This window comes from Suricata suricatta, chromosome 11 (genome assembly GCF_006229205.1).
Source record: "Suricata suricatta isolate VVHF042 chromosome 11, meerkat_22Aug2017_6uvM2_HiC, whole genome shotgun sequence".
Taxonomy (NCBI): Eukaryota; Metazoa; Chordata; class Mammalia; order Carnivora; family Herpestidae; genus Suricata; species Suricata suricatta.
In genome coordinates this window covers 73,970,553-73,998,304 of record NC_043710.1, presented here as the reverse complement: position 1 = coordinate 73,998,304, position 27,752 = coordinate 73,970,553, and the positions used below count along the sequence as shown (strand labels likewise).

The 27,752-nt window shown below is 36.8% G+C and overlaps 1 protein-coding gene across 1 annotated transcript in view; it reads left to right on the top strand.

Moving 5' to 3' along the window:
* Positions 1-6: 6 nt before the first annotated feature.
* Positions 7-27,752, top strand: part of SESN3 (sestrin 3) — a 72,247-nt gene continuing 44,501 nt past the window's right edge. Inside the window, exon 1 of the mRNA XM_029956598.1 lies at positions 7-178. Coding sequence (XP_029812458.1) covers positions 101-178 — 78 coding nt within the window. The 5' untranslated portion in view covers positions 7-100. The remainder of the gene's footprint in view (positions 179-27,752) is intronic.

Below are 27,752 nucleotides of genomic sequence, written 5' to 3'. Positions count from 1 at the left end.
AGGGGACGGTCCGGCACCGGCCCCGTAGCGGCGCGGGCGGCCGCAGTGATACCCAGCCCCGGCCCGCCGTCCGTCTTCGCCCTCGGCGCCGGCAGCCAAGATGAACCGGGGCGGCAGCAGCCCGTCGGCAGCCGCCAACTACCTGCTCTGTACCAACTGCCGGAAAGTGCTGCGGAAGGTACGGGCTCGGCCTGGGGTCCAGCCCGAGAGGGGAGCTTCCTGCCGGCGGGGCACGGGCTGCTCTGCCCGGGGGCGCACTGTTGGGGCGAGGCTCAAAGGGATCCCGGGGCACCTTCCCCACGCCGAGACCCAAAGAAGGGGGCGTGGGTTGAGGGTGGAGGTTTGCACTGCTGTTTTTTTTTTTTTTTTTTTTTTTTATCTCCGCCGGGACAGATGCTAGTCCCGAGGGGTTGGGGATTTTTTTTTTTTTTCCGATTTTCTTTTTGCTGCCAGTAGTCTGTTTTTCGGCTCACCTCCCTGCCTTGCCACCTCCGGCCTGCTCCTCGGGCCGAGGGAGGGAGGGAGCGGTTCGGTCCTCCTCCCGGTGCTGTTGAAGGAGGTCGGTGTGAAATCTGAACAGCCTGGAACCTGGCTCCGTCTTTGCCGTAGCTAACTCTTGGCGAGGCTTGTTTTTGTTTATTTGGTCGCTTCTGCCATCCTTGCGCCTTCTCCCTTAACACCCCCCCCCTTTTTTTTTATATTCTTTAGACGGTAGTCTTGTGTCTGTAGTTCAGTGTTGAAAGGAACTGGTAAAGCAGCTTGAACTTTATGCCCATGGGAAATGCTGTTCGACCTTACAGTTCCTCTGGGTTGGGGGAGGAGACGGAGGTGGACCTAGCTATCAATCCTTAGCACCCCCCCTCCCCATCCCTTGTAGGTCCAGAAAAATCAGAAGTACGATCAGCTTATTGCTTCCCAGAGTGAATGATAGAAAGTTTAGTCCAGAATTGTTTAGCTTTCTTGGTTTAATCACTCCGTTGAGAGGTGGGGGAGGGGAGTGAAAAGATGTCGCTTTAGACTCGAGAAAAGCTTTTAATCAGACTTTAACAGCCTCCACTGGGTAATATTATAATCAGTTTATTTTTCTCCAAACTATTTTTGCATATCATCAAGTGGAAACATTAGTTGAAGTGCTTCTGTTTGTCCAGTACAAATGAATTAAAATTGCTGAGCTGTGCAAATGCATCGGGACTGAAAAGACTAAGATGAATACAGCACCGTTTTTTAGTCAATTTCTCTAAATACAGTTCAATTGGGATTTTATTTATATATTAAAAATAGAAAGAAAGCATGTAAGTAAGCAAGCTCAAATATTTGCGCTCTTTGTCCAAAAACTGTTTTTCCTTCTCTGTGGGTCAGGCCAAGTGCCAATCAAACTTGTTTTTCAAGCCTCTTTTCCCTGCAGTAGGGCTGCTGCTTCTCCCACCGACTCCCCCTCACTATTTTATTTGAGATCATGAAGAAAGCAAAGAGATTGCAGATTTGAAGTTAATCGAACAGTTAAATATGCCTTAAATTTTGTTTATTGGATATGTTTCTCTTGAAACAGAGTTTTATTAAATGTGCATGTTGAGTATGTGCAGTTATTTTTTCCCATAAACTCTGGGATCGAATTACAGTTGATACTTGCTCAGCTCATTGTAGGGCAGCTTGTGAGAAATGTAATGGATCAGAAGTGCAGATCAGCTTAGTTGGATGTTAACTCTTTCACTTCAGGGTCAGATGTCATCAGAACCTAGCTTTAAAAAAATTATTATTATTTGCTAACTTCAAAAGTGGTGAGTTATGTTTTTAACACAAAACAAATTGTTTGAGACACATTTGCTTAAACTCAAGCCTGGTTAAAAGAACAGCTAATTTTTTTTTTTTAACTGACTAAGGAACAAAAGAATTATATTGACTTTGACTTTTTTTTAATGGCTCTGGCAATTAGGTAGGCTAATAAAATGTTTGGAGGTGATATTAGGCTTCAGAATCTAGTTTTTCTTTAAAGAGAACCATGGTTATGGATCCATCACATTTTGCTGGCATTCTTCATTTCGTTCTCTTAGCTTTTAAGAAACTATTTCTATTTACCTAGAAAGAACATCTTCATTTCTAGTCATTATTAAAAGAAAAAGGTATATGGAAAATGGATATTCACCATTTTCATATATTATAATTGCTATGTACCTCTGCCAGTATTCCAATTTTTAGTAACTCCAAGGTATTTAATATTGATTCATGCAGTAGCATGAAATACCTTTAGATGGAAATGGGATTGTTTGAGCCAGTTATGACATGATTTGGCAACATTTGTAGCTTTTAAAGAGTGCTTTTCTTAAGTGCTCTTAAAAGATATCAAGTGCTTAGCATTTTAAATTCTTTGTCACTCTAAAAATAGCATGTAAGAGTTTATTTCTAATAAGAGATGATTTTCTTTTTGATAGAAAGTATATGACTTTAAAATTCATCTGCAGCTCTCAAAATGTGATTCTTTGAATTTATCTTGTGTTTTCCGCTTAATAAAGTGTTCAGTAATAACCAAGTGAGTCATAGCATACTGAATTTTAGTTCAATGCAGCTCATGAGGAATGAAGCTCTAGTGTGTATTACTGTTTGCTGTTATAATCCTCATTAATGTTGGGGAAAGAGTCACCTTTTATGTGGCATGAAGCCTTTTTCTTTAAGTAGCTTCATTTGTTGCAATGTGTTGGATTTGGGGGGAACTTCAAAAGGAACTGGATTCTTCAAATGGAATAACTTGGTTTAACCCAGTGTCTGAAAATTGAGTTGTATATTGCATGAGAGTCAACATTTATTATTAGAAGTGCTTTTACAATTTTGATTCAGTGTCTTCAAAAATAGACCTCTTACAATATTGAATATACCTAATTTGGTATTTTAGGTTAGAAAAAAACAATACATTTCCCAGATAGGAAAACATATGAACAAACAAAAAACTATCCTCACATCTACAACTCTATAAAGTTTAACTTGCTCTGTTATCAGTGAAATAATTCAATAAAGCTTTTACTAAAAGAGGAATTGCTTCTACTTATACTTACTTTGGGAAAGTTAATGAGTTTTGAAGTGTAATACATTTTACTTGAAGAAATTCCAGTGATGCCTAGATAAATTTTAAAGTGAAGTACCAAACTGCATTAAGGTAGGTAACTAACTGTCAGTCCACCCATTTTCTGCTGAATAGAAGGGGGCATATTACAATGTTCTATGAGTATTGAGCAGTTAGTGCTACTGAAGTGAATAAAACTGCATATAAGTTACAGGATTTAACATTTAAAAATTCTTCATGTGTTTAGGTAGTTCTCGTGTTAGATCTTTATTGGTTATTGCATTTTTCTGCTTTGTTTACATAATCGCTTATTTTGACACTTTTTGATGGGTGTTTAAGTGCAAAGACTGAAAATAAAATGGGGACTGTTGGATGGAACTGTATAACCTCATTTTCGTAATTAAAATTATCAATTAATAGCTATTTTATCAGGTTCAACCAATAGAATATAATTGCTTTGACTGCTCTAGTAGCTACAGTCTGCCTTGGTTAATCAGATTTCTTACACATACATATTTGATTAAAAAAAAACAGTTTTTATTTTGTCTTAAGTGAAGTAGGCAGAGATCAAGAAGTGAATATATGACAGCAAACCATTATGCAGTGGTTTTCACACTGCTTTTTGGGGAGCCCTAAGATGCTTCAGTGTTTAAAGTGAAGTGTTGGATTACGTTTTTCAGTACATTTAAAATTATTTTTAAGTTAGAACTTAAAAATACAGCTACCCAAAAACTAGGGTTTCCCAAATTTTAACAAATTGTTTTAAAGGTTGTCTTTTGTTACAGGACTGTTCTTGTGCAGGCCTTGAATTAAGATTTGTTCTGCTACCTTTGTACATGTCTTTGAACTTTTTTATTAATATGATATTGATAAAAAAAAAGATTGCTATTGATTATGAAGGCTTTGGCCTTCAAAAAAAAAAATCCTTCCCACACCTTTCTGCCCATATTTTTACTTGTGAGAAGACCAAGGTATTGTTATCAGTAGTTGTTACTTTATAGGTAAAGCACATTAAGATGCTTTGTTTTGTATGTTTATATGTTTCATAGTTCAGCTCCAATTGAAAGTTCATTTGTAAAAAGGAGTCTGCGGCTTTCTCCCACCTCCCCACCACCCTATAAGTAAACTGCCAAAACATAACTGTGAGAGTAGTGATCCTAGAAGCCACAAGATGTGCCTATAGGTAGGTCTTGTAATTTGGGGCAAATTAAATTCCTGGAAGGTTAGTTTCCTCTGCAAAATGTAGATAACCTCTACTTGACTTAGAGGTTGCTGCATAGCTCGGGAGAGGTAATGCACATTCAAGTACTTTGTAAACCATCAAGTACAACTATAAATCTAAGAAAAACATGAATCTATTTATGTTTCCAGGTTACTGTAGTGCTTGGTGAGTTGTGGCAATCTATTTCAATACATCCTGAGTGATTTGGTTAGTCTTCACTTCTCTGCTCTTTTTAATTATTGTCTATAAATGAGAAGTAATGATCAACCTACTGATTTTAGATTTGCATAGTTAGAACGATCAACATACTGATTTTTGATTTGCATATTTTTTGTACCTACCCCACCCTCTCTTAAAACGCTATCCAGTGTGCTTTGCTTTCATTTTTTCCAACAATTAAGTAAAATGAAATTGCCTTTTGGGCACTTTAGCAGATGAGGGGAATTAGCATTTAGTTTGAAAAGACTATGAGTCAAAGATGATCACATTTAATAGAAGCTGGGACAAATCCAGCGTATAGCGAAGAATGTTTAATAATTCTAATTTAGAAGAAGAGTTATGGGAGTAAAGGTGTCTTAATCTTTTTGTCTTCTCCCTTATCCCTTTTTTCCCTTTTGAAAATACTGGGTTCTAACTTCAGTTTTTCTAGACTTTCGCAGTTTTTAGAGTGCTTTCGCATGATGTCAGCTGTTTCTCACAAACCGAAAATTTAAGTGCCGTGACCTCTGTCATAAAAAAGTCTATTTAGTTCTTAGAACTGCTTCTATAATAAAACCATATTCTAATTGTCCCCTGCAGTATTGAAGCTGCCAAGAACTGTCCTCACTTCCAGCTTCTGCATCTGTGAGTGCCTGTGGGTCCCCTGTCTGAATATTCTTTTTGTCACTAGCAACGAATGTTGTCAGAGATTCCTGAATTTTCAGGATCACTTTTTGCATTTGGGAGCAAATGTTTATCAACATCATACATGGGTAATAGAGTCATTAAAAGTACAAGTTAGATGAGTGGATTTTCATATATTAGGGTATAGAAAATTTAAGTTTACCAGTAGGGTTTCAGCTTCCGCATTGTAACTAACAAGGAGCTCTGCTTGTGGAGTTTTGGTGCGCTATCAAAGAAGATTCACAGTTAACTCTTGCATTTCTCAACTTCTTATCTGTGTCAGCCCAGATTTTCCTCACATACTTCAGTCAAAACATCGCAACAGACTGCATGCAGAAATCAGCCATGAAATTCAGCTGTCTTATATTAAGCAGACACTAAAGAGATTTGCACAAACATAAATGTCACTCTGCTCACTGTTTTTTGTTTTGGAAAATAAAGTTATTTTCATAAAAATACATGCCTTATGTTAACATGTAATGGTTTTATTATTTTAAGTGAACCAACAGTTAACATTTTCTCAGTTTTAACTTCTAATATGGTAAATATTGACAGTTATAACCCACACAACAACAAAAGCTCTTTAGCGTTCTCAGTAATTTTTAAGAGTTAAGGAGTTCTGAGACCAAAACATTGGAGAACTGCTGAGCCAGAGTTCATATAAATGCAATCTCAGGAGTCTATGGCGAAAATAAAAGGCACTGACAGAAAATGTAGATAAGGCCAACTTAGTCACCTCTATTCTGTGTAGGGATCACTTGCACATGCTGCCTGGCACCTTTTCAGTGACATTCTAGAAGCTTCTCTACTACCACAGTGAGACTGAGGCTGACTAGAAGCAATCTTTACTTTTTGTGAGCATCTGATAGAAACCAGGGGGGTGGAAAACCTGTATCTCTTTGGCATTTAAGGAATGTTCTCCTAAGTTCTGTGCAATGACTGAAGAATGGTCAGATCCAAAGATTGTGTCCATTGTGCTCTAATTGGTTCGTTTGGGGCTAAAAAGGAAAAAAAGGCGCTGAGTAGCCAGGTTAGACTTTTTTTTTCTTGAAAGCTGAGACGTGTGGGAGAAGCAACCAAAGAAGAGACCAGAAAGAATCAGAAAAGTATCAGTGCAGGCTGCTGATAACAAGCATTGCTAGAATAAAGAAATGAAAACCACCACTGTAGACAGGAGATAGGGCGACGCTGAATTTAGGAGTTCCTTAAAAACTACAATCCCCAAAGATAGAGGCATTTTCTTTTTTGTGTGTAGGGGATGCAGTTACCCTGTCCACACAAGCTATGGCAGACAACCTGCAGTTCAGTGTAGTCGCCAAGGCACCCACATAAGGATCGATTTATCTGATTAGATCTGATGACACCTGTAAATGACAACTGTCCTTAGTGGGAGTGGGGATGGGGGAGGAGCTGGGATTCACCATATACAGTAAATACACAGCAAAGTCAAAATGTTTAGTCCTGTGTCCCACAGTTATGTTAAACATAGAAGTAGATGGGGTATAAACTACTTAAAAATACATATTCGATCACATCAAAATCTACTGTTAATGTGTAGAATTCCTGCTTGTCTTTCAAAATTTTTCTTCAAAACTCTTAATGACATCTCACAAGTGTTTCCTAATCTTTAAACCATTTTCCTTCTATCTCAGGACTGCCATTCTGTCCATTTATCACACTTCACACATTAAATTATAATGAACAATTTACATATATCTTTCTGCTACTAGGTTCCCTCTTACTTGAGATTTGGTTAATAGAAAGTTTATTTTTAACAAAGTAGAACTTTGATTTAGAGATCTATTGCTCTTATAAATATTGGCCTTATTTTGGATACATATAATCTGATAAAATGAAGAGTTCTTTCTCTTTTTCTAAAAGATGTCTAGTATTTGATATATCTATTCTTTACAGTCATACTTTGTTCTCTCTGTTTCTAGGAACACTTTGAGAAGTTCAGAACAAAGGATTTTCATAATAAAATCATATTTGTGACCATGGGAATGTTTCAATGAAATATCTAGTTTTTGGAGGGAGTTCTGATAGGGGGCACGAATGTCAAGTTCACTAAGAGAGTCAGGACATGGGCATTAGCCATTGGTCTTTCTGAGAAACAGAAAATGGCCATTGCTTTGTTATGGACACCTGTTCTATCTCCTGGAATGTGCTTGTGTTTTGTAAGGGATGACCCTTTTGGAGTACTTAGGACATTCCTTCAAACTTACAAGATTCTCTAGGCTGTCTCATAAGGTTCTCTTCACATAATATCCTGGCTGGGGCTTTTCCTCTTCTACTTCCCCCAAGTTATTTATTTCGGAAATCTCCCAAGCCAGCTGTGATCTGGGCCCACAGGCACTCCCTTGGTAACTGAACCAGAGAATTGGTTCTAGGCCTAGACTGCCCCTTAGTTAGCCTTTATATTTTAGATCCACCCAGATGTGAGTCACTTACTGGTCCATGGGCCAGGATATTGACTGTCCCCTGAGGGACACATCAGTATTATCAGATATTTAATGGTGGGTTGGAAGAACCCTACATTTTCTTGCTCAAAGCTTCTAATAAGGAGTAACAGGCATTTTACCTTACATTTCATGAAGAATGTATTGAACAAACCATATATACATAAGTATGACCAAGTATAAAAATGGCTGATTTAGGGCCGTATTCTTTCTTGCACCAGAGATTTCTTAAGGTACAAAATACATATTTGAGTAAGACTTAACTTTTTTCTACTAATTAATAGCAACTTGAAATGGAGGCATATGTTCTCATTTCTAGATACATATTTTATTTTTACATCTCCCCTATTGCAAGATGGAACTAGTCACTTGAAGAAATGAAATCTCTTTCTAGTAGATAGAGGCTGAATATCAAGAAAGCTGAAATTAACCTCATAGCTGACTAAAGTTGGATTTTGTGGAAGATTATTGTGATTATCTGAGATTGTAAATCTTAGTTTTGAAATGCATTTTATAATATCAATAATGATACCAGCATCTTTTGAATACCACCTATGTGCCATAGACTGTACTAAATTTTGAAACCCTGCGTGTGTATCCTATTGAGTCATCACAATGAACCTGTAAAGAATTATTACTCACATTTTAGGGATGAAGAGATTAGGGCTCTGAGAACTGTAGGTACTTGATCAAGGTCATAGTACCAATAGGTGGCAGACTTGGGATTTGAAAACAGGTCCAACTTCAAAGCCTGGCTCATCATACAGGTGTAAGCACAGCATTTCCTTACATTGCACATTATCTTTATGTGAACTCTTACAAGATGTAAAATTAATGAAACTTAATAGGACGAGGTTACTTAAGGGATTAATAAGAGTGATTTCAAATTCAGATAGTTTCTACTACTTTATTTTTACATCAGATATGCAAATTTCTCTAAAAGATTACATCAGTTGAGAAACAAATTGAAGTTCTCATTGACAGTTTGGCCCTATCTAGTTAACTCTTTTATCTCTGTAAATCTGTTGTTAATTATGTAACCTATTTTTTTAGCCAATCAGTCATTCATTAGTTCAGTAACCTTGATTCGCTCAATACTGTTCAAATATCTGACAAGAGACACTGTCTAGAAATATTTTAAGTGTTTTGTCTCTTGAATAGGACCTCTAATAAATGTTCTCAACTTTTGGTAATATTTTATGGTAAAAAAGAGTTATTTATGAAGATAAGAGATAATGTGCATGCTCATTTCCACCATTCATCTGGGTTTTCTGTGCTAAGGCAAAAATGTTGGTGGAAGGAAGGAAAGGGCCCTGGGAATGCTGTCCTTCCACTGGCTTCCGCACCTGTATTCTGTGTTCTTCGTCTACAGGAAACGTACAGAAGGGTTTCCAGTCTTAGCAAAGGTGTGTGCTGGGGAGAGGAGTTTGTGGGAAGATGTGGTTTGGTTCTGCTATTCATAAATTAGAACTCTCAAGAGTTTTCCATAGAAACACAGAAAGATATCTAGTTAAGTTCTATTAATATTACAGGTATAGTCAATAGGCATTTACTGATTATCTTGGAAACCTAACCACTAGGTGGAACATTGCTTCCAGGGGAAAATACATTCTGAAATAAGTAACTGCCTCACCAGAAGCTTCCCTGACCTTGGTATACTTAACACTAAAAAGGGCAAATGATTTTGACAAAAAAAAATAGCTTTTAGTATGTTCATTCTGAGAATATGTTTGGTTATTGTGTCTAAAGGAAAATTCTGCTAATGCAGTTCTATCCAATATTCAAGTAATGGTTGAAAAGGAGAAGAGGATAAAAATTGGGTGATAATCAGGTGTTAGGACAACCAAGGGCCTAGCATCAAGCTGGCTTATCCGTATGTGTTTTGTGTTTACTAAAGGCTCTGCCCCAGCTTGGTGCATTTTAAGCTGGGTGGCATATTTTTACTACCGATGTTGTCTTTAAGGCAATATAAGTGAAAAAAAAAATCTTTATTTGTTTTTATTTTTTTTTAAGTTTATTTATTTTGAGAGAAGGAGAGAGAGAACACAAGCAGGAGATCAGGGGGGAGGGCAGAGAGAGAGAGAGAGAGAATCCCAAGCAGGCTCTGCACTGTCAGCACAGAGCCAGACATGGGGCCCAAACTCATGAACAGTGAGATGATGTCCTGAGTCAAAACCAAGAGTTGGACATTTAACTGACTGAACCACCCAGATGTCCTCCAAGAAAATCAATTTTAATACCTCAGCAAGTTTCCTTTTATATGAAATTATTAATTTAACTTGTGTATCTTATTTTCGGGTTTATAAAATGATAAAGAAAACAAACCCAGCCAATATACTCCACCAAAAGAATCACCTAAGCTAATTGTACCTTAGTACTAAACCCTAAGTAATATTCACATTCTTTTATTTTATATCAACATTTTTGTGTGTTGGTTAAATTAATGAATTCTCAGGTGAGGTAAAGAATATTTGTTGTAGTCTTATTTTTTGAAATACAGTATGACCTATATGGTTAATAATCTTCTAAGATATTGTTTTGTATTATGTAACTGTTAAGATAACTACAAGGTCTAGGTTTTAATATTCTTTAGGCAAAGTGCATTGTTGAACACCCAAAATTAGCGTGAATTCCTAAGTGTTCTGTTACGCAAGAAAATTACTTAGTATTTAATGCCCTTAACGTGAGGGCAAATATATGTTTAAGTAAATAAGAATGTAGAAACAATTCTCTTTTTCTGGCAAAAATATATACATTGCCATTTTATGCTTATTCTATATCTCAATGTTATTACCCCTTCGTGGTCTTCATACTCTTAAGCAGGCATGAAATGTAAAGGCTGTTAACATTTATAAACCACTCGCATACTATATGAGTATCTGTTATACTTGCTCATTCAGCTCCTACCTGTTAGGTGCTGCACACACAGACAGCGATGACATCAGGGCTCTTGCCTAAGCTGTGTGATGAGTTGCAACATACATCTGGGTCTCATAAAGAGAACTTCAAGGTCATGCCCCTCATTTGACAGATGGTGTAGAACAGTGTTTGGCAGATTTTTTTTTCCTGTAAAGGACTAGATAGTAAAAAGCTTAGGTTTGCAGGTCTAAAGTAAGGCCTCAGTACTTGTCTGTGTGACAGCTATTCAGCTCTGTCCTTGTATTGCAGGAATGGTAGGTAACTCGTTACAGAATGGATGTGGCTTTGTTCCGATAAAACTTTGTTTATGGACACTGCAATTTTAACATTATTATATTTATTAAATATTACTTTTTTTAATGTTTATTTATTTTTGAGAGACAGAGACAAAGTGTGAGCAGGGGAGGGCAGAGAGAGAGGGAGATATAGAATCTGAAGCAGGCTCCAGGCTCTGAGCTGCCAGCACAGAGACTGATGCAGGGCTCGAACCCACAAACAGTGAGATCATGACCTGAGCCAAAGTCAGATGCCCAACTGACTGAGCCACCCAGATGCCCCATTAAATATTAATTTTAACTATATTATTTTCACATGTTATGAATATTCTTTTTTTTTTTTGTCTTCAGTTATTTAAGCATATAAAACCCAGGCAGTACAAAAAGAGACAGCAGGCTGGGGTTAGCAGCAGGCTAGCTTGCTGACCTCCTGGTGTAAAGGATGGTGCAGGGAATTTGACATCTAAATTGTGCCAGCTCATACTAACATATAGAGAGTAATAGTGCCTATTAAAATTTTTCTATATTGTTCTAACTGTGTAAAATTATTCAGGGGCGCCTGAGTGGCTTAGTCAGTTAAATGCCCCACTTCAGCTCAGGTCATGATCTTATGGTTTGAGGGTTCGAGCCCCACATCAGGCTCTGCTGACAGCTCAGAGCATGGAGCCTGCTTCAGATTATGTGTCTCCCTCCCTCTCTCTCTCTCTCTCTCTCTCTCTCTCTGCCCTTCCTCTGCTAACACTCTAGCTTTCTCTCAAAAATGAATAAACATTAAAAAATATTAATCAAGCACCAATTCTGTAATAAACACTGCATTTATAAAAACATCTAATTAGAATGACCTATCTATTTACTTTGGATGGGCCCAAAGTAAAACTTTAAAAAATCCTGTAGATACTAAACACACTTGAAAGCACATGTGTCAGGCCATTTAGCACTTATAAACACAGAGTGCGTTTTCACCTCTTTTGAAGTAACACCTTGTCACACCTTGTTTGATTTTTAGTAGTAGAACCAATATATATTACAGAGCCTTACATTTTAATTACAGTTACATTTTGAGAGTTTTGTGAAACCTAATTTATATGAATGGCTTGGATTGATATGCCATAATGCAAAACTAGTTTCTTAAGAGTTTGAATGTATTCTGTGCCGGTCAGAGTCCCCATGTTATTATTTCAGAGCTGTGTCATTCATATTGTCCTTGCGATCTTAGATGAAGAGGACATATGATAGTTCCATAGATATTTCTTAGGACTGCAAATAGGCAGAGCAAGAAGCTTAGTACTTTTTCTGTAATAAATTTTAAGATGTTGAACTCATTGTCCTCTTCCATTAAAGTCCTAATTCTCTGACTTCCTCCACCAACATTATTACAGTGGCAGTCAAGAAATGTGTCCTACAGTAAATGAAAAAAAAAAAAACCCACACAGACACTCCAGCGCTGACAGGGGTAGACCTGAGCGCAGAGATGTATGAGCGTTGATGTGGGCTGTGTGTGTGAGGGGAGCGTGAGTCAGTGGAAACAAACCCCTCCCGTGAGCAGAAGTGATAGCTGTCAATAATTTAAAAATGGAAAACCATTAATTATTCAGACTACTCTTTAGAGTGATGAACTTTAAAAATTTCACACTATTTAGTCAGTGAATATAATATGGCACCATTTATCAGGGTTGGACATGTGTAAAGCATCAGTGTATGGTGTTTTTCCATGGTTGAGATCTAATGATATCCAAAGCAATGATGTAGTAGGTACAAAGTGCAAGACTTAGACCCTATTCATTCCAGAACTTTCTTGTAGTGAAGATTGACAACTATGCATTTTAAGGTTGTGTGCTTCAAACTAGATCTGATAGGGAGTTCTTTTGACCAACTCCTGTTATGATTGCATATTGCTATGATTATATATGAGAGAAATGTGCATAACCCAAGTATTGATATGGTTGAGTATTCTTATCTTTTTCTCTGTTGTATTATGAAGTAACCACAAATCTGATACACTTGGTTTTAAGTATAATTGACATATATAAGTTTCAGGTAGACAGCATAATGATTAGACATTCATATACCTTGCAAAATGATGACCACAATAGGTCTAGCTACTGCCTCTCACCATACAGAGTTACCCAATTATTCTCTTCTGATGAGAACCTTTAAGATTTATTTTCTTAGAAACTTTCAGTTTTGCTTTACAATATTATTGAGTGTAGTTACCCTGCTGTATATTATATCCCACTACTTATTTTTTTATTAAAAAAATTTTTAATGTTTATTTTTGAGGGAGAGGGGGAGAGAGAGAGAGAGAGAGACAGAGAGAGAGAGAGAGGCAGAGAGAGAGACAGAGAGAGAGGCAGACACAGAATCTGAAGCAGGCTTCAGGCTCCGAGCTGTCAGCACAGAGCCAGATGCAGGGCTCGAACTCACAAACTGCGAAATCATGACCTGAACCAAAGTCGGTCGCTCAACCGACTGAACCATTCAGGTGCCCCTACTTATTTTATACCTGGAAATTTGTGCCTCTTGATCCTCTTCGCCAATTTTGCCTTTTCCATCCCTCTATATCTCCCCTTTCCACCAATTCATTCTTTATATATATGAGTTTGATTTTGTCCTGTGTATTTCTTTACTTTTTTGATTTCCACAGTTATGTGAAACCATACAGTATTTGTCTTTCCCTATCTGACTTATTTTACATAGCATAATACCATCAAAGTCTATCCTTGTGGTTGTAAATGATAAGATTTCATTTTTTTTCCCATGGCTGAGTGGTTTTCCATTGTGTGTGTATACCACATCTTTTTCATTCATCCACTGATGGGCATTTAGGTTGTTTCCATATGTTGGCTATTCTAAATAACGCTGCAGTGAGCATAGAGGTGCATATATCTTTTTAGATTAGACTTTTTGTTCTCTTATGATAAATACCCAGAAGTGGAATTGCTGAATCATGTGGTAGTTCTCTTTTTAATTTTTTGAGGAGCCTCTATACTGTTTTCCATAGTGGCTATACCAATTTACATTCCAACCAGCGTTATACAAGGGTTCCCTTTCTTCACATCCTCACCAACACTTGTTATTTCCTGTCCTTTTGAGAATGGCCATTCTGACAGGTGTGAGATATCTCATTGTGGTCTTGATTTGCATTTCCTTGATGATTAGTGATGTTTAGCATCTTCATGTGCGTATTGGCCATCTGGATGTCTTTGGGAAAATGTCTATTTAGATGTTCTGCCCATTTTAAAATTTGGATTGTTTGGTGTTTTTTGTTATTGTATGAGTTCTTTATATGTTTTCAATATTAACTCCTCCGATATATGATTTGCAAATATTTTTTCTCATTCAGTAGGTTGCTTTCTTATTTTATTGATGGTTTCCTTGCTGTGCAGAAGCTTTTTAGTTTGATGTAGTACCATTTTTTGCTCTTGTTCTTTTTCCCTTTGGAGTCAGATAAACAAACAGACAGACAGACAGACAAACAGCACCAAGAATGATGTCCAGGTGCTTACTACCCTTGTTTTCTTCTAGGAATTACATGGCTTCTGATTTTACATTCAAGTCTTTAATCCATTTTGAGCCAACTTTTTGTGTGGGCTAAGATAGTGGTTCAGTTTCATTCTTTTGTATGTGACTGTCCAGTTTTCCCAACCAATTATTGAAGAGATTGCCCTTCCCCATTGTATGTTCTTGCCTCCTTTGTCTTAAATTAATTGACCATGGATGCTTGAGTTTATTTCTGGGTTTTTTATTCTGTTCTATTGATCTATGTATCTGTTTTTATTCCAGTAGTATACTATTTGATTACTATAGCTTTGTAATATATGGTGTCAGGGAGTGTGATCTTTGCACTTTTTCTCAAGATAGCTTTGACTGTTTGGGATCTTTTGTGGCTCCATATACATTTTAGGACTGATGCAGTTGGTTTTAAAAAAAAACAGATCCTATGATGTAAAAGCAGCCATAATTGGAAAATATTTTACTTTTAATTGATGGTAAGCTTTTAAAGGTAAGTACATCTGTGCATTTTTCTTTTGTTTCCTTTACTAATGGTCTTTATTAAAGCTGTAGCAGAGAACATATTTGTCACAATGGCAAATGGAAAGAATTGATAACTAATGAGTACCTTGATAATAACTCCTTTTCACTGCAGGTATTTATAGAAGCAGTTGAATTTTTTAAAAACCGAGTAAGAAACTCAGAATCCTGCCATTTAAGTGCTGGCAGGTGTTGCATCTTTTGTTTTAGAGGGCCACTAAAATTTGAACCTGTCATGAGTGCATTCAACAATGGTAACTTTTAATAAACCACATGTTACCATTTATGAAAGGTACTCTGATGTCATAAAAACGAAGTAGTTTGTCCTCTCCTACTTCTGACTTCTCCATCACTTTGTCAGTAACAGGTATGCATTTCATGACCATAAAATAGTAGAGGAGGATGTTGTTATTGTAAAAGGCCGTTTCTTTTTATTCGATCGTTATAGTCATTTTAATGCCTTTTAGTGTTTCTGGATGATTAACTATTTGACAGAGCTATAGAGCACTTGAAAACCAAAATGCAGTGTGCTGTCAGTTGTAGATCTGTCAATTCAAGATAAAGGATTTCTAAAATAAAAATGTAAGTTCGTGGGAAGGCTAGACAGGACTCACAGAAACTTGATACATACCTTTTCTGGAACATATGTAATGCATAATTGGTTTACACTAAAAGAAATTTACATTCAAATACTAAGTACCTCCGCACAAGTTTATAGTAGATAGTTGCTTTTCAAGACCAGTTGATTCACAGGAGACACAAGCCATTTTCTGATGGTCAAGCTCTGTTTTCGTGAATGTCATTGTAACCTTAGCAGTTACCTAACCACTAGATAGCAAGTTTTAGGAATTACCTTGGTTCTGATTGAATTAATATCCTTTCCAAATGGCTAGGATTGACTCTCCCCTTCCCCCAGACTGAAGCGTTGTTTTATTTAAAATGGTTCATTTGGGGAAGATTGAAGTCATTTATTAACAGAATAACAATTCTATAAGCTAATAAGCTTGTTTAATGTCTAGGACAATGGTTCTTGATGTGTGGTGCTAGAAACAGCAGCAGCAGCATCACCTGGGAGATCGCTAGAAATCCACTATTCTGGACCCCACCCAGAGCTGCTGAATCAGGAACGTTGGAGGGGAGGCCTGTCCATCTGTGTTTTAGCACTCCCTCCAGGCGCTCCTGATGTGCTCTCAAGGACTGCGAACCCTTGGTGTACGATCATTAACTAAATGCTTCCACAGATCGGAATTGTGTGTGTTCCTTTTATTCACAGTGTGCATTATTAATTGTTTGAGAAATATGGTAAAAAGAGGAAATTGTTTCAGATTAGATCAATACTAAATCTCTACTCTTTATAGATAGTAAAGGCAGGACTAGCTGTGGAATCAAAAGGATTCCTTTGCCTCTTTCAAAAATATAGATTTGAGATCAATATGCTCTCACCTGAAGAAATCTAATGTCATATTCTCTTGTTTCTGGATTCTGAACTTTAGCTTCAGGAGAAAAAGAGAATTGGGTTTTGGAAGCTATTTTATGACAGAAATCAAATGAAATTATCTTTTGAAATTGCTTGTTTACATAAAAATAAGTGTTTTAGCACCAGCATTGATAGATTTTGATGGGCCTCTCACCATCTTAGATTATTTTTATTTCACAGAAGATTGATGTGTTAAGCTTCCATGGAGAAGATTATACTGGACATTTGGTTTTTCTTAAACAGAAAGAGAAGCGACAGTATTTGTCCTAAAGACAGGTTTAGGATTGAAAGATGGTTTTTCATTTGTTTATTGTTTTGAGTCTTTTAGACAAGTTTAAATATGCATGTAAATTACGGATATTCTTTTTTACTTGTAAACTAGTAGCTTACTGTTCAGTTACACACAGGGTATCAGAAATCGGAATCAGGAAGTCTGAAAAGTAACACAGAGGAAAACTTAAGCACTATATATTATATGTGGGCTCTATATAAATCAAAAGGATAAAAGATTGCTCATTGAAAGGAAACATTGTTTCAGCTAGTTGCAGTTCTGTCTAGGATAGTGAATATGAATAATTTTATTTTCTTATTTTGTTGCATATAATTTCGAGGTCATGGGAGTTTTTCTCTTATTGTCTCTAGCTGAGTAGTAAAATCTAACCTGTGTTGGTATAACTCAGGAAAAATAATGGATTGCATTAAATTCCCCCCACTCCCAAATTCCCTTATGTGTTAGCTGCCCCAGAAGCATATGTAATTACTTGATTCTAACCCATGGAGAGTGATGCTTTTGTATTGACCACTTTTCTATCCTTCTGTGAGGAAAGGACTAATATAGTACCTTAAATAGAACTGTCTCCATGGCAATGGGCAGTCAGCTTTTGACTTTGAGACTCATAAAGAAGGAAATTTAGAGAGGCATTTTCATGGTCTAAAATAGCAGTGAAGCGAAAGTGAGGTATGAGAATATTTCCTGTCAGCTACTGCATGTCTGATTAAGCTAGCATATCTCTTTTTTTACATGGCACTTTTTATCTGAGCATTTCAAAATGCTAAACCATTCTTTCCCTTAATTAATGAGTGATAATTGTTATCTTCAGATTAATGGGAAACTTGAGAGGCTCAGATATAATTTAAGATTGGGGCCCCTGCCTGGAGAGGAGGGGGGTAAGGGTTGTCTCGTTCTAGTCGTAATTTTATTCTCATGAAGAATAAAAATACTAAATTATGGGTCATTCTTGATTATATTTAAATAGAGTTCTCTGGAGTACACTGGAAGCAATGGCAAGATTACAAATCAACACTTTATGCCTGTATCCCCCCCACCAACTGCTTCCTATAATTTTGAGTCTCTGGATCACTTCTGTTTAAAAGACTCGCCTGGCGGCCTGCCGCCTTCCTAGTTCCTTCTTGCATCCACACCCACTGAAGAGGCAAAACTTTGGTTGTCACTGTTGGGCCACCTAGCCTGCAGTAAGTAAAGGTCAGTGAGAGTGCTGTTTCCTAGGGGCTAAAGAATAAGACCACATTATCATTTGTAATCTTTCATCTTTTCTATATTTCCTTCTTGACTAAGCCGTATCTCAGTATAGGGTTAATTTACAGTTGAATCATGTCTTACCTTTAAAGTGTCATCAGTAAATAATACTCTGAGGTTACTTTTAACGAGGGAATTTATGAAACAAATATGTGACATAAATGCAAGGTTTACTGCTTTTAGGATTAGATCTATGTATTGAAGTGAACTGATGTCCATAAGAGGTTATTAAGTGGAAAAGGCTTTTGTTTTTTAAGGATGTGAAATTTTTCATGTTTGTTTATTTTTCAATTTCACTTTTAAAAAGGTAAAGAAATACAGAAGAATCAGACTCCAAAGTTAATAATATCAATTCCTCTGTAATGGGATTACTGGAAATTATTTTTATCATTTACTTCCCTTCATTGTCTTTTGTTATTTTGCTTTCACAATAAACACATATTTCATAAAATTTTAAGAGCTAGTATTACTATTTTGAAGTAATAAGTAGAACAAATAATTTAATGGAAGGATAGTGCAGAGTAAATCCAAGTGAGATGGTAAATTAAAGGCCCTTTGAGACAAAAAGAAAAGCTCATAGATTTAATAGATATCCATAGTAGCTGTGGGTAAATTGTCAAGGGAATAATAATGTGTGTAGGTAGTTAATAAGGACTCACATCTGTAGACATAGATGTACGCAATCTGGAAAGGAATGAAACTATCGTAGCTTTCGGTTATACTAATCATTCCAGGATTTCTCTTTAGGAACCTGACTTACTTACTAATATTTAACAGAAAATTAGTTTTTCCCTTTGATTTTGAATTTAGAAGATAACTCTAGTTCTATTACTGAACCTTTATAACATGTGGTAGATAAGACTTACTGTTATAAATCCCAGGAATTTATCAATTATTTAATTTGAACACTATATATTAATCTAGAGGTGTTAGTTATTAGGGCCTGAAGATAGGAAAAGATGGTTATTTTATGAAATAATTTACAGTTACTTAATAATTATCTTCCAGCATTTTTGAAGAATAAAAGGATATATATAGTATAGCCTAGATTTTAGAGAGCTTACTGTTTGATTGGAGAGAAATATATTTTCTAGATAAATATGAAAGAAGGTAAAAATGAAAAACATGACTTTTTATAGTCATTGATTATTGTCTTCAGCAATTGCGAAGGCATGAATAAAATGTCGATCATCTAAATACAATGTGTGGGAAAGGACAGTTAAATATTAAATGCCCTTTTGTAATTTTCATGGCAGAGTGATGGGATCATGGTAACTGTATTTTTAATGATTGTTTCAATATAAATTTTAATTCTTGAACGTGATCATCTATTCATTAAAGAGTATCTATAACTAATTATTTTGTTAATGAGGGCTTCTCACTTAAGTGGCTATATTTTCCAATTTTGTTTTTCATTTTTAATTGTCTGAGTCATTTGTTGAGGAAAATATTGAATTAAGAGACTACTGTGAGCCGATTAATAGTTTTGTAAATCCAGTGTATGATAAATCTTTCCTTTAACTTGTTTGAGAATGTTTAAACATTTCAACTAGTTACATTGTGCTTTGAGAACTCCGTGTTACCTAATTCCAATAATAGCAAATATGTGGTTGGTAATATGGCACTGTTTTAGGAAGTTTACAGGTATTCATTCACTCATATAATTATTCTCACTACTTGTTTAATAGCTTGCTATTTACCCCTTAGATGAGGGAGAAATTCCCAACTCTGGGTCATGGGGATGGCCAGACACACAAAACGCTGGACAGATGAGATCAGCAGTTGGTTATATACACTCACAACCCAAGTGAAGAAAACACTGCACATCACACAGAGCCACATGGTGGTTGTACTCAGGAGTGAACAACCAAGGACTGTGGGAAAAGGGCTTTGCAGTATCAAAAGGTTGAAATATGCCCTGGTTCCTGTGGGAATCTGTGATTGGCTTGTTTGAATAATCCCATAGGCTGGTAGGGAACTGAAACCTGTCACTTGGGAATAAGCAAGAATTGTACCTGGTCCATTTAGTGAGGAGGGGACCTTATCTACTTGAACAGTGTGAGGATAGGAATTTGTAGGTAGGCCATTTGAGATCCTCCTTATTGTACTAGATGTCAAGGAAGCACATGATATTGAGCCTTAATTTTAGACTTTACACTATACTACCCTTTGAGGTAGGTACTATTATCAGCCCATTTCATGGGATAAAGTTATCAGGTACACAAGGTAACTTGCTTAAAACTATGACAACCATACCTTCAACTGTTTCCTTATGTGTTTGCTTTCCCTCAACCTAGATGGAAATTCTCAGTATCCAAAAAGAAAAGAAAAGCATATAGAAATGAACTAATTCAGTGTGTTTATTACCAATTGTCAACAAGTTTTCATCTAGGTGCTCTGATGATTTTGTTTCATTTCTTTTCATAAGTCTGTATACTCTAATATAGTTAAATGTGTTTGCATTTCTTGAGAGTTGCTACACATTGTTCTTACCAAGAGAGGTGATAGTTTTGGTTTCTTCTTTGGAGAGCCTTTGAAAGCAGAAAAATAGTAAGGTAATTTGGATTTTATTTTATCTGGCATAGAGGGAATGGTCTACTGGTCTTCATTTCTAAAGGCTAGTATTTCTTTGAGTTATATTTTTTACCAAAATATGATACTTTTTGTGCTGGAGTCCAGCTCTAGCAGGTCCAGGGCTCCCTGAAGGATGGATGGTGTTGGCAAAAGGGAGAGTGAGAGAGCCTCAAGTTTCTTCCTGATCACCAGAGAGTCAGCTTTATTTATGGAAAAAAATGTATGGGGCTAGCACAGAAGTGGCATTTGCCTTAGACCATGATTTCTGATGACAAATTCTTTGGTATGTAAAAATTTCCCAGAACAAAGATTGGTAGAAGGCTCATGCATAATCTTTATCATTAGTGATGATGTAGGTGACTTAGATGCTTATCATATGAGGAAGGAAGGTATCTTTAGCATTTAAATACAAGGCAATGTTTTTAGCATAGCAAAAGCAAAAATTAATTCTTTGTGAGCAGGGGTCAATAGCCTGTTTTCTTGAGGGGAAGAAAAACAGGTTTCTCAGGAAATGTAGTATTTCTTCCCATAAACACAAAAGAAGAAATTCCTGTAATAAGTTCCTTCACAGGGTACAGTTAGCATATTTTTAGGATAAGGGGGCAAGTCACTCCTAATACCAGTCAACAAGGCACCTTGGGGGTCGGTGCGCAAGCAAAAATAATTCAGTGGGGGGTTGACATTGGTCGCCATCTGATGGCGGGAGCCTTGCAAACCCGCCTTAACCTCACACGGAGTTTTCTCGACTTAGTGAGTTCAGAAAATGGCTTCCAACACTTTTGGTTGATAGAAATTTTGCTGGTTTGCTTGATTACAATCTTAGAATTTACAGACTTGATTTGTCACTTAATTGTCCCTATTGTTTTATAAACATACTTTATTGTACACCAAGAAGTAATTGGTTGTTATCTGAGATATATATATATACCCTATTTTTTACTCTAATGGTGTCAGTCAAGGCATCTCAATATTCTTCATAAAATTGGTTATCTTTTCCTGTGAGTTTGGCTTTCAAATAATTCAAGTCTAATTATAAATTGCCTAAATTAACTGTTTTGTTCTTTTAAAAGAACAGGGCCAAATCTTTGATGTACAGACAATAAGTATTTTTATAGAATATTATTTATAATAAACTATATGACATATTTAAAAGCAGATTTTCCACATTGAGTTCCTCTCATTCCCTTTATCTTGCCTGTGAACTTTGTCAAGTTAACTTATTTCACATGAAACAATTTAACTTCAATGTATTAAAGAGTCTTGAGTCTGGTATAGTGGAATAAGGATAATAAATTTCTTTAGTCTTTATTTATGTTTCTTTTAAGTTTATTTTTGAGATGGGGGAGGGGTAGAGAAAGAGAGAGAGAGAGAGAGAGAGAGAGAGAGAATCCCAAACAGGTTCCATGCTGACAGCCCCATGTGGGCTCAATCTAAGGAACTGTGAGCTCATGACCTGACTTGAAACCAGGAGTCAGATGCTTAACTGACGGAGCCATCCAGGTACCCCAGTAAGAGTTGTGTTTAAGTGATATAGTGTTGAGATGCAACATACTGTCAGTTCTGCTAAAATACTTCTGCAAATCTGTTCCAGTTAATGGGTTACGGAATGATTTGAGCATAACGGTGAATTTTGTATTTGCTTTGCGCGGTTTCATCTGTGAGAAACACTAGGTAAATTCAGAATGTGCACCCATTTGATCTGAGCTACCTAGGAGTACCGTACACACGTACCTCAAACATCTGCCCTCTTCCTCAGTGCGCCAGTGGTATCAGCTTCGCCCATACTCATCTGGTGTTAGAGCTTTCCATCCGATTTCCCATCCTCTTTCCACTGCTTTGTAACTCAAAAGCATGGAGGGGGGGTAATAGCACTAACAATAAGTTTATTCATTTCTTAATGCAGGAAAGTGTTAGGAAAACATAATCCAGAATGAAGGGAAATTAATAAATCTTATCAGAAATTCTATCTAAAATTTGAATATAGGGCTACTTTTCGTTTTGTGCCCACTCTATTCCTGAGCCAGTACTGGGCTTTTTCTTCATACCTTATCTCATTCCTTTTTCGTAACAGTCTCACAAAGTTGAGATACCATCCTCACTTTATGAAAGAATAAATTGAGGCTTGAAGAGATTAAATATTTACCTACTGCTTGGATGCTACCGTATTACTGTTATAATGTATTAACTACCTTTTTTCTGGGTAAATGTATATTTTTGAAACTGTTGTTTCTCTTTTTGTAACAAGTAAAGCACTGTCGTTTTCTAAATTAGACAAAACACATTTTCTGGAGGAAAAGAGTTTGTTAGCTTTTGTGGAGAAGGACACCAAAGCCTTATAATGTTGTAGACTGAAGAATCTGTATTTTGTGTTTTGCCACTATAGAAATAAATGTTACTTCAGTGCTTATGAATGAAATTAAACCATGGCCTCTGTTCTAGGTAATATTCTTATTTGAAAGTTCCATGCTTTTCTCTAAGATTAAATAATAACATTAACAAAATACAAAAGAAATTATTGGCTCTCTGAAATGCAAAAGCCTGTTTAGCATGTTAAAAGTATTTAAAAATGTTTACCAACTAATTTTTGCTGGTTAAATAATCAAATGTCTAATCAAAGTGTAATTAAAAATAATTTTATTCACATTATGGTGAAGAGTGACTTCACTTTTGTAACTTCACTTCTGCTCTTGATCATAATTTAAAATCACTATTTAATTAGTCTTTTTTATTTATTTTTAAATATTTATTTTTGAGAGAGAGACACTCCAAAGCAAACTTCAGGCCCTGAACTATCAGCACAGAGTCTGACACAGGGCTTGAACTCATGAGCCATGAGCCACAAGATCATGACCTGAACTGAAGTTGGACACTTAACTGACTGAGCCATCCAGGCGCCCCAACATTTAGTTAGATGCTCTAAAAACTATTCTTGGACTAGTTTATTGGTTTAGAAATGTACTTTGTGAACTTAGTCTTTAGGTCTTGGTACCATTCATAATTGTGCTGAAGGAACTGTGTTGTTCCCATTCTAATACACTCATCTTGGAGCAAAGATAGTCTGGGGTGTGACTAAGAAAACTAAAAGTCTTTGCTTTAGAAAGTAAAACTAGGCTTTGAAGGACTATCAATAAACACTCATGGGTGAAGCTCTGTAGCTTCACCCTTTGCCATTTAGAGGCTGTTTTTTGGACCTAGCTGCCATACTGGAAGGAAGCAAAAGCAGCCCATGTGGAGGAGAAGCATGACACCTTAGCCAGTAACTAGCACCTGCCAGCCGTTTAAGGGAGGCTTCTTGACCTAGTAGCCAACCTATCCACTCTGATAGTTGTATACATGTTTGATGGTCATATGACTCTTCTTTTAGAAGAGAAAAAAATGTATTTTGGGGAAATTTGCATTCTAGTGAAGAAATACCTGAATTTGAAGACAGGTTAAGATTATGTGATTTCCCTATAAATTAATTATGGAAAATGGACTCATAGAGTAATCCTTAATGGTGAAGATAAACTTATACAATACATTATTCATTTTTTAAAATGTTTACTTATTTGTGAGAGAGAGTATGTCTGTGTGTGCATGTGCATGAAGGAGGGGCAGAAAGAGGAGGGACAGAGGATATGAAACTGGGCACTGTGCTGATGTCAGAGAGCCTGGTGCGGGGCTTGAACTCAGAAACCGTGAGATCATGACCTGAGCTGAAGTTGGATGCTTAACCTACTGAACCACCCAGGTGCCCCTACAATACATTTATAAATAGAAATATCTGAGAACGTGACCATACATCATTGTGAGGACTTCAAAAAATCATTTGCAATACTAGTTTATAAAGATTTTTAATCTTATAAGGCAACATGGATCTTTATAAGAAATAGATCCCTTTTTATTTTAAGGGTTTTTTAGAGTATGTTTTCTTAACTGGATCATTTATATAGAACATAGAGTATAGAACATTAAAAAGGTTCTTAGATATATATAAAGTGAAAGTTATTCCATTATAAAAATATGAAAATTACTAGTATATCTATAACATGGGTTATTTTCTATTTCTATTTCTATAAAATGTTTATAACATTTTATCAAAAATTCAAAAATCTGAGTTTATCAGCTTATTAATAGATTAAGTAAAATGGTTATCTAAAATATGTTTGCTTTAAAATAGTAAAAACAATGAGAAGGTAATTTTAAAGCATTTTAGTTCTTTTGCTTCTGAAAACTCTTTTTCGGCATTTAGAGTTGCTCATGGCATTCTGTAAAACCAGAGAATGTGAATACAAAAAGGCCCTTAGAGGTCATCTCTTTCATTTTTCAAATGAGAAAATTGATGCCCTGGAAATTGATCAAGGTCTCTCAGTGCTTAAGAAGCGAAAAGAACCCAGGTTTTTTGTAACCACTTTGCCTGTAGCATTTAGCTACATGCTATTCTGTTTGTTATTGTTTGAGGTCCCTATGTCTGATTGCACCAACTAGCAAATTCCTTTAGGTAGCTTTTCGACTTTTATAGTCTTAAAAAAGCAATTATGTAAACTATTGAACACAAGAATTCAGGTAGCGCACACTGGTTGGTTGGTTGGTCGGTTTGAATGTGTGTTTTTAACTTGGAACGCCCAGTGTGATACTCTGGTTCCTAGTCTATGCCATTTTAGTGCTTAAAAATTAGTAAAGCTTAGATCATATGAATCATCTTTATTTTGAGTTAACTCAAAAACTAGGGATTTAGTCTCCTACAACTCAAGCCTTAAGAAAAGTCAGTCCTTAGTTAAAATAAGTTAAATTAGTTCCATAGAAGGATAAAGAAAAGACGGGTGTGTGAATAGCACCTGTATACGAGCTAATCTGGAAAATGGGGGGGGGGGGTGGAGTGGAAGATATCAGAAGAATAACACATTGAAGAAAATCTTTTTGATAATTAGAAGATAACTTTCAGAGATTTTAATTGTAACATAATTACACCTCTTTCAATCAAAACTACATTCTAAGAATTTTGTTGCCAAAACAAATTCAAAACATTTGGTGGAATAATTTTATTCAGTGGGGTGTGTGTGTGTGTGTGTGTGTGTGTGTGTGTGTGTGTGTTAGAAGTAGCATGAGTATATGATGACAGTAATTGTTTAAGATGGTTATTGTCCAAAAGTAGCTACTTAATATCATTAAATGTGTAATAGTCTCAGTAATATATAGTGATGTCAGTCAACATTTATTGAGCATCAGGTTTGAATATATTATCAAGTAAGATTGAACACTTCTTTTACTTTTTAAATGTTGTTTATTTTATTTATTTATTTGAGAGAGAGCATGTGAGTGGAGGGAGGGCAGAGAGAGAGAGAAAGACGGAGAGAGAGATGGAAAATCTTTCTGCACCGTCAGTGCAGAGCCCGACATGGGATTCAATCCCACAAACCTGAGCTGAAGTCAGTAGTCAGACACTTAACCAACTGAGCCACCCAAGCACCTCTAGAACACTTCTTTTAGAATTATGTTAGTGAAAGGAGGGAATACCCATTTAAAGATGTGATCAGGTGTCATTTAAGCAAGACCCCAGAAGGGGATACAAGTCACTATCAGTTTGACTCAATGTAGAGAATGTAGGAACTGAGTTAAGGCCTTATGAGAGGAGTTAGCAATACTTTAATATGAAGAAGAGGGGCACCTCTGTCAGTCAAGTGCCAACTCTTGATTTTGGCTCTGGTCATGATTTCATGGTTCATGGGATCAGGCCCTGCACTGTCAGTGCAGAGCCTGCTTGGGATTCTTCCTCTCTCTCTGGCCCTCCCCTGCTTGTACTCTCTCTGTCTCTTAAAATAAATAAATGAACTTTAAAAAAAATGTGAAGGTGATGCCTGGGTGACTCAGTTGATTAGGCATCCGACTTCAGCTTAAGTCATGATCTCACAGTTCATGAGTTGGGGCCCTCATTAAGCTCTCTGCTATCAGCACAAAGAAGCCTGCTTGGGATCCTCTGCTCCTGACCTTCCTCCTCCCCCATTTGTGCTGTCTCCCTCTCTCTCAAAAATAAATAAACATTAAATCTTTTTTTAATATGAAGAAGGAATGTGGCGTTCCACCTAGATGTTCAAGGACAAAGGAACAAAGGCACAGGAATATGCAGGAGTGCCCGGGTGACTCAGTGAGCTGAGCATCTGACCTCAGTTCAGGTCATGATCTTGCAGTCTGTGTGCTCAAACCTCACGTCAGGCTCTGTGCTGACAGCTCAGAGCCTGGAGCCTGCTTCAGATTCTGTGTCTCCCTCACTCTCTGCCCCTCCTCCACTCATGCTCTGTCTCTCTTTGTCTCTCAAAAATGAATAAATGTTTTTTAAAAATGTAAAAAAAAAAAAAAAAAGAAATATGCCAAGGAGTGTTTGGGAGTCAGCAGCAGGGTAGCTGAAGTGAAGTGCTCATGTCAGGAACACTTGAAAAACAAATACTGGAAAACTACGTAAGGGCCAGAATGTTGAAAACTTTACCTTCTATCTACTGTCTCCTTCCCCACCCCATAGCTGGGGATATAATGATGTATTAAAATTGGATAGTGGTGGGGTGCCTGGGTGGCTCAGTTGGTTGAGCATCCGACTTCAGCTCAGGTCATGATCTCACGGTTCATGGGTTCAAACCCCGCATCAGGCTCTGTGCTGACAGCTCAGAGCCTGGAACCTGTCTTCAGATTCTGTGTTTCCCTCTCTCTCTGCCCCTCCCCTGCTCATGCTGTCTCTCTCTCTCCCTCTCAAAATAAAAAAAATTAAAAATTAAAAAAAAAAAAATGGGATAGTGGTGGTGGAAATGGAACACAGATTCATCCCAAAAAGATACTTTGTGAACCGGTAGTAAGATAACCTAGTATGAAGTTGCTATTAAATGTTAAGAGTGTTCTGCATGATAGGAAGTGCATACCTTTAAAGTTATCTTTTTTTTTTTTATTTTAGAGATAGAGGGTATGGGGGGAGCAGGGAGAGCAGGGGACAAGAGAATCCTTTTTTTTTTACAGTATAATTTAATGTTTATTTTTTTTCCTCCATAATATTTTATTGTCAAATTGTTTTCCATACAACACCCAGTGCTCTTCCCCTTAAGTGCCCTCCACCATCACCACCACCTCTTTTCCCTCCTCCCCCTTCCCCCTCAACTCTCAGTTCATTCTCAGCATTCAATAGTCTCTCAAGTTTTGCATCCCTCTCTCTCCCCAACTCTCTCTCCCTCCTCCGTTCCCCCTGGTTCTCCATTAGGTCTCTCTTGTTTTCCTGCTAGACCTATGAGTGCAAACATATGGTTTCTGTCCTTCTCTGCCTGGCTTACTTCACTCAGCATGACACCCTCAAGGTCCATC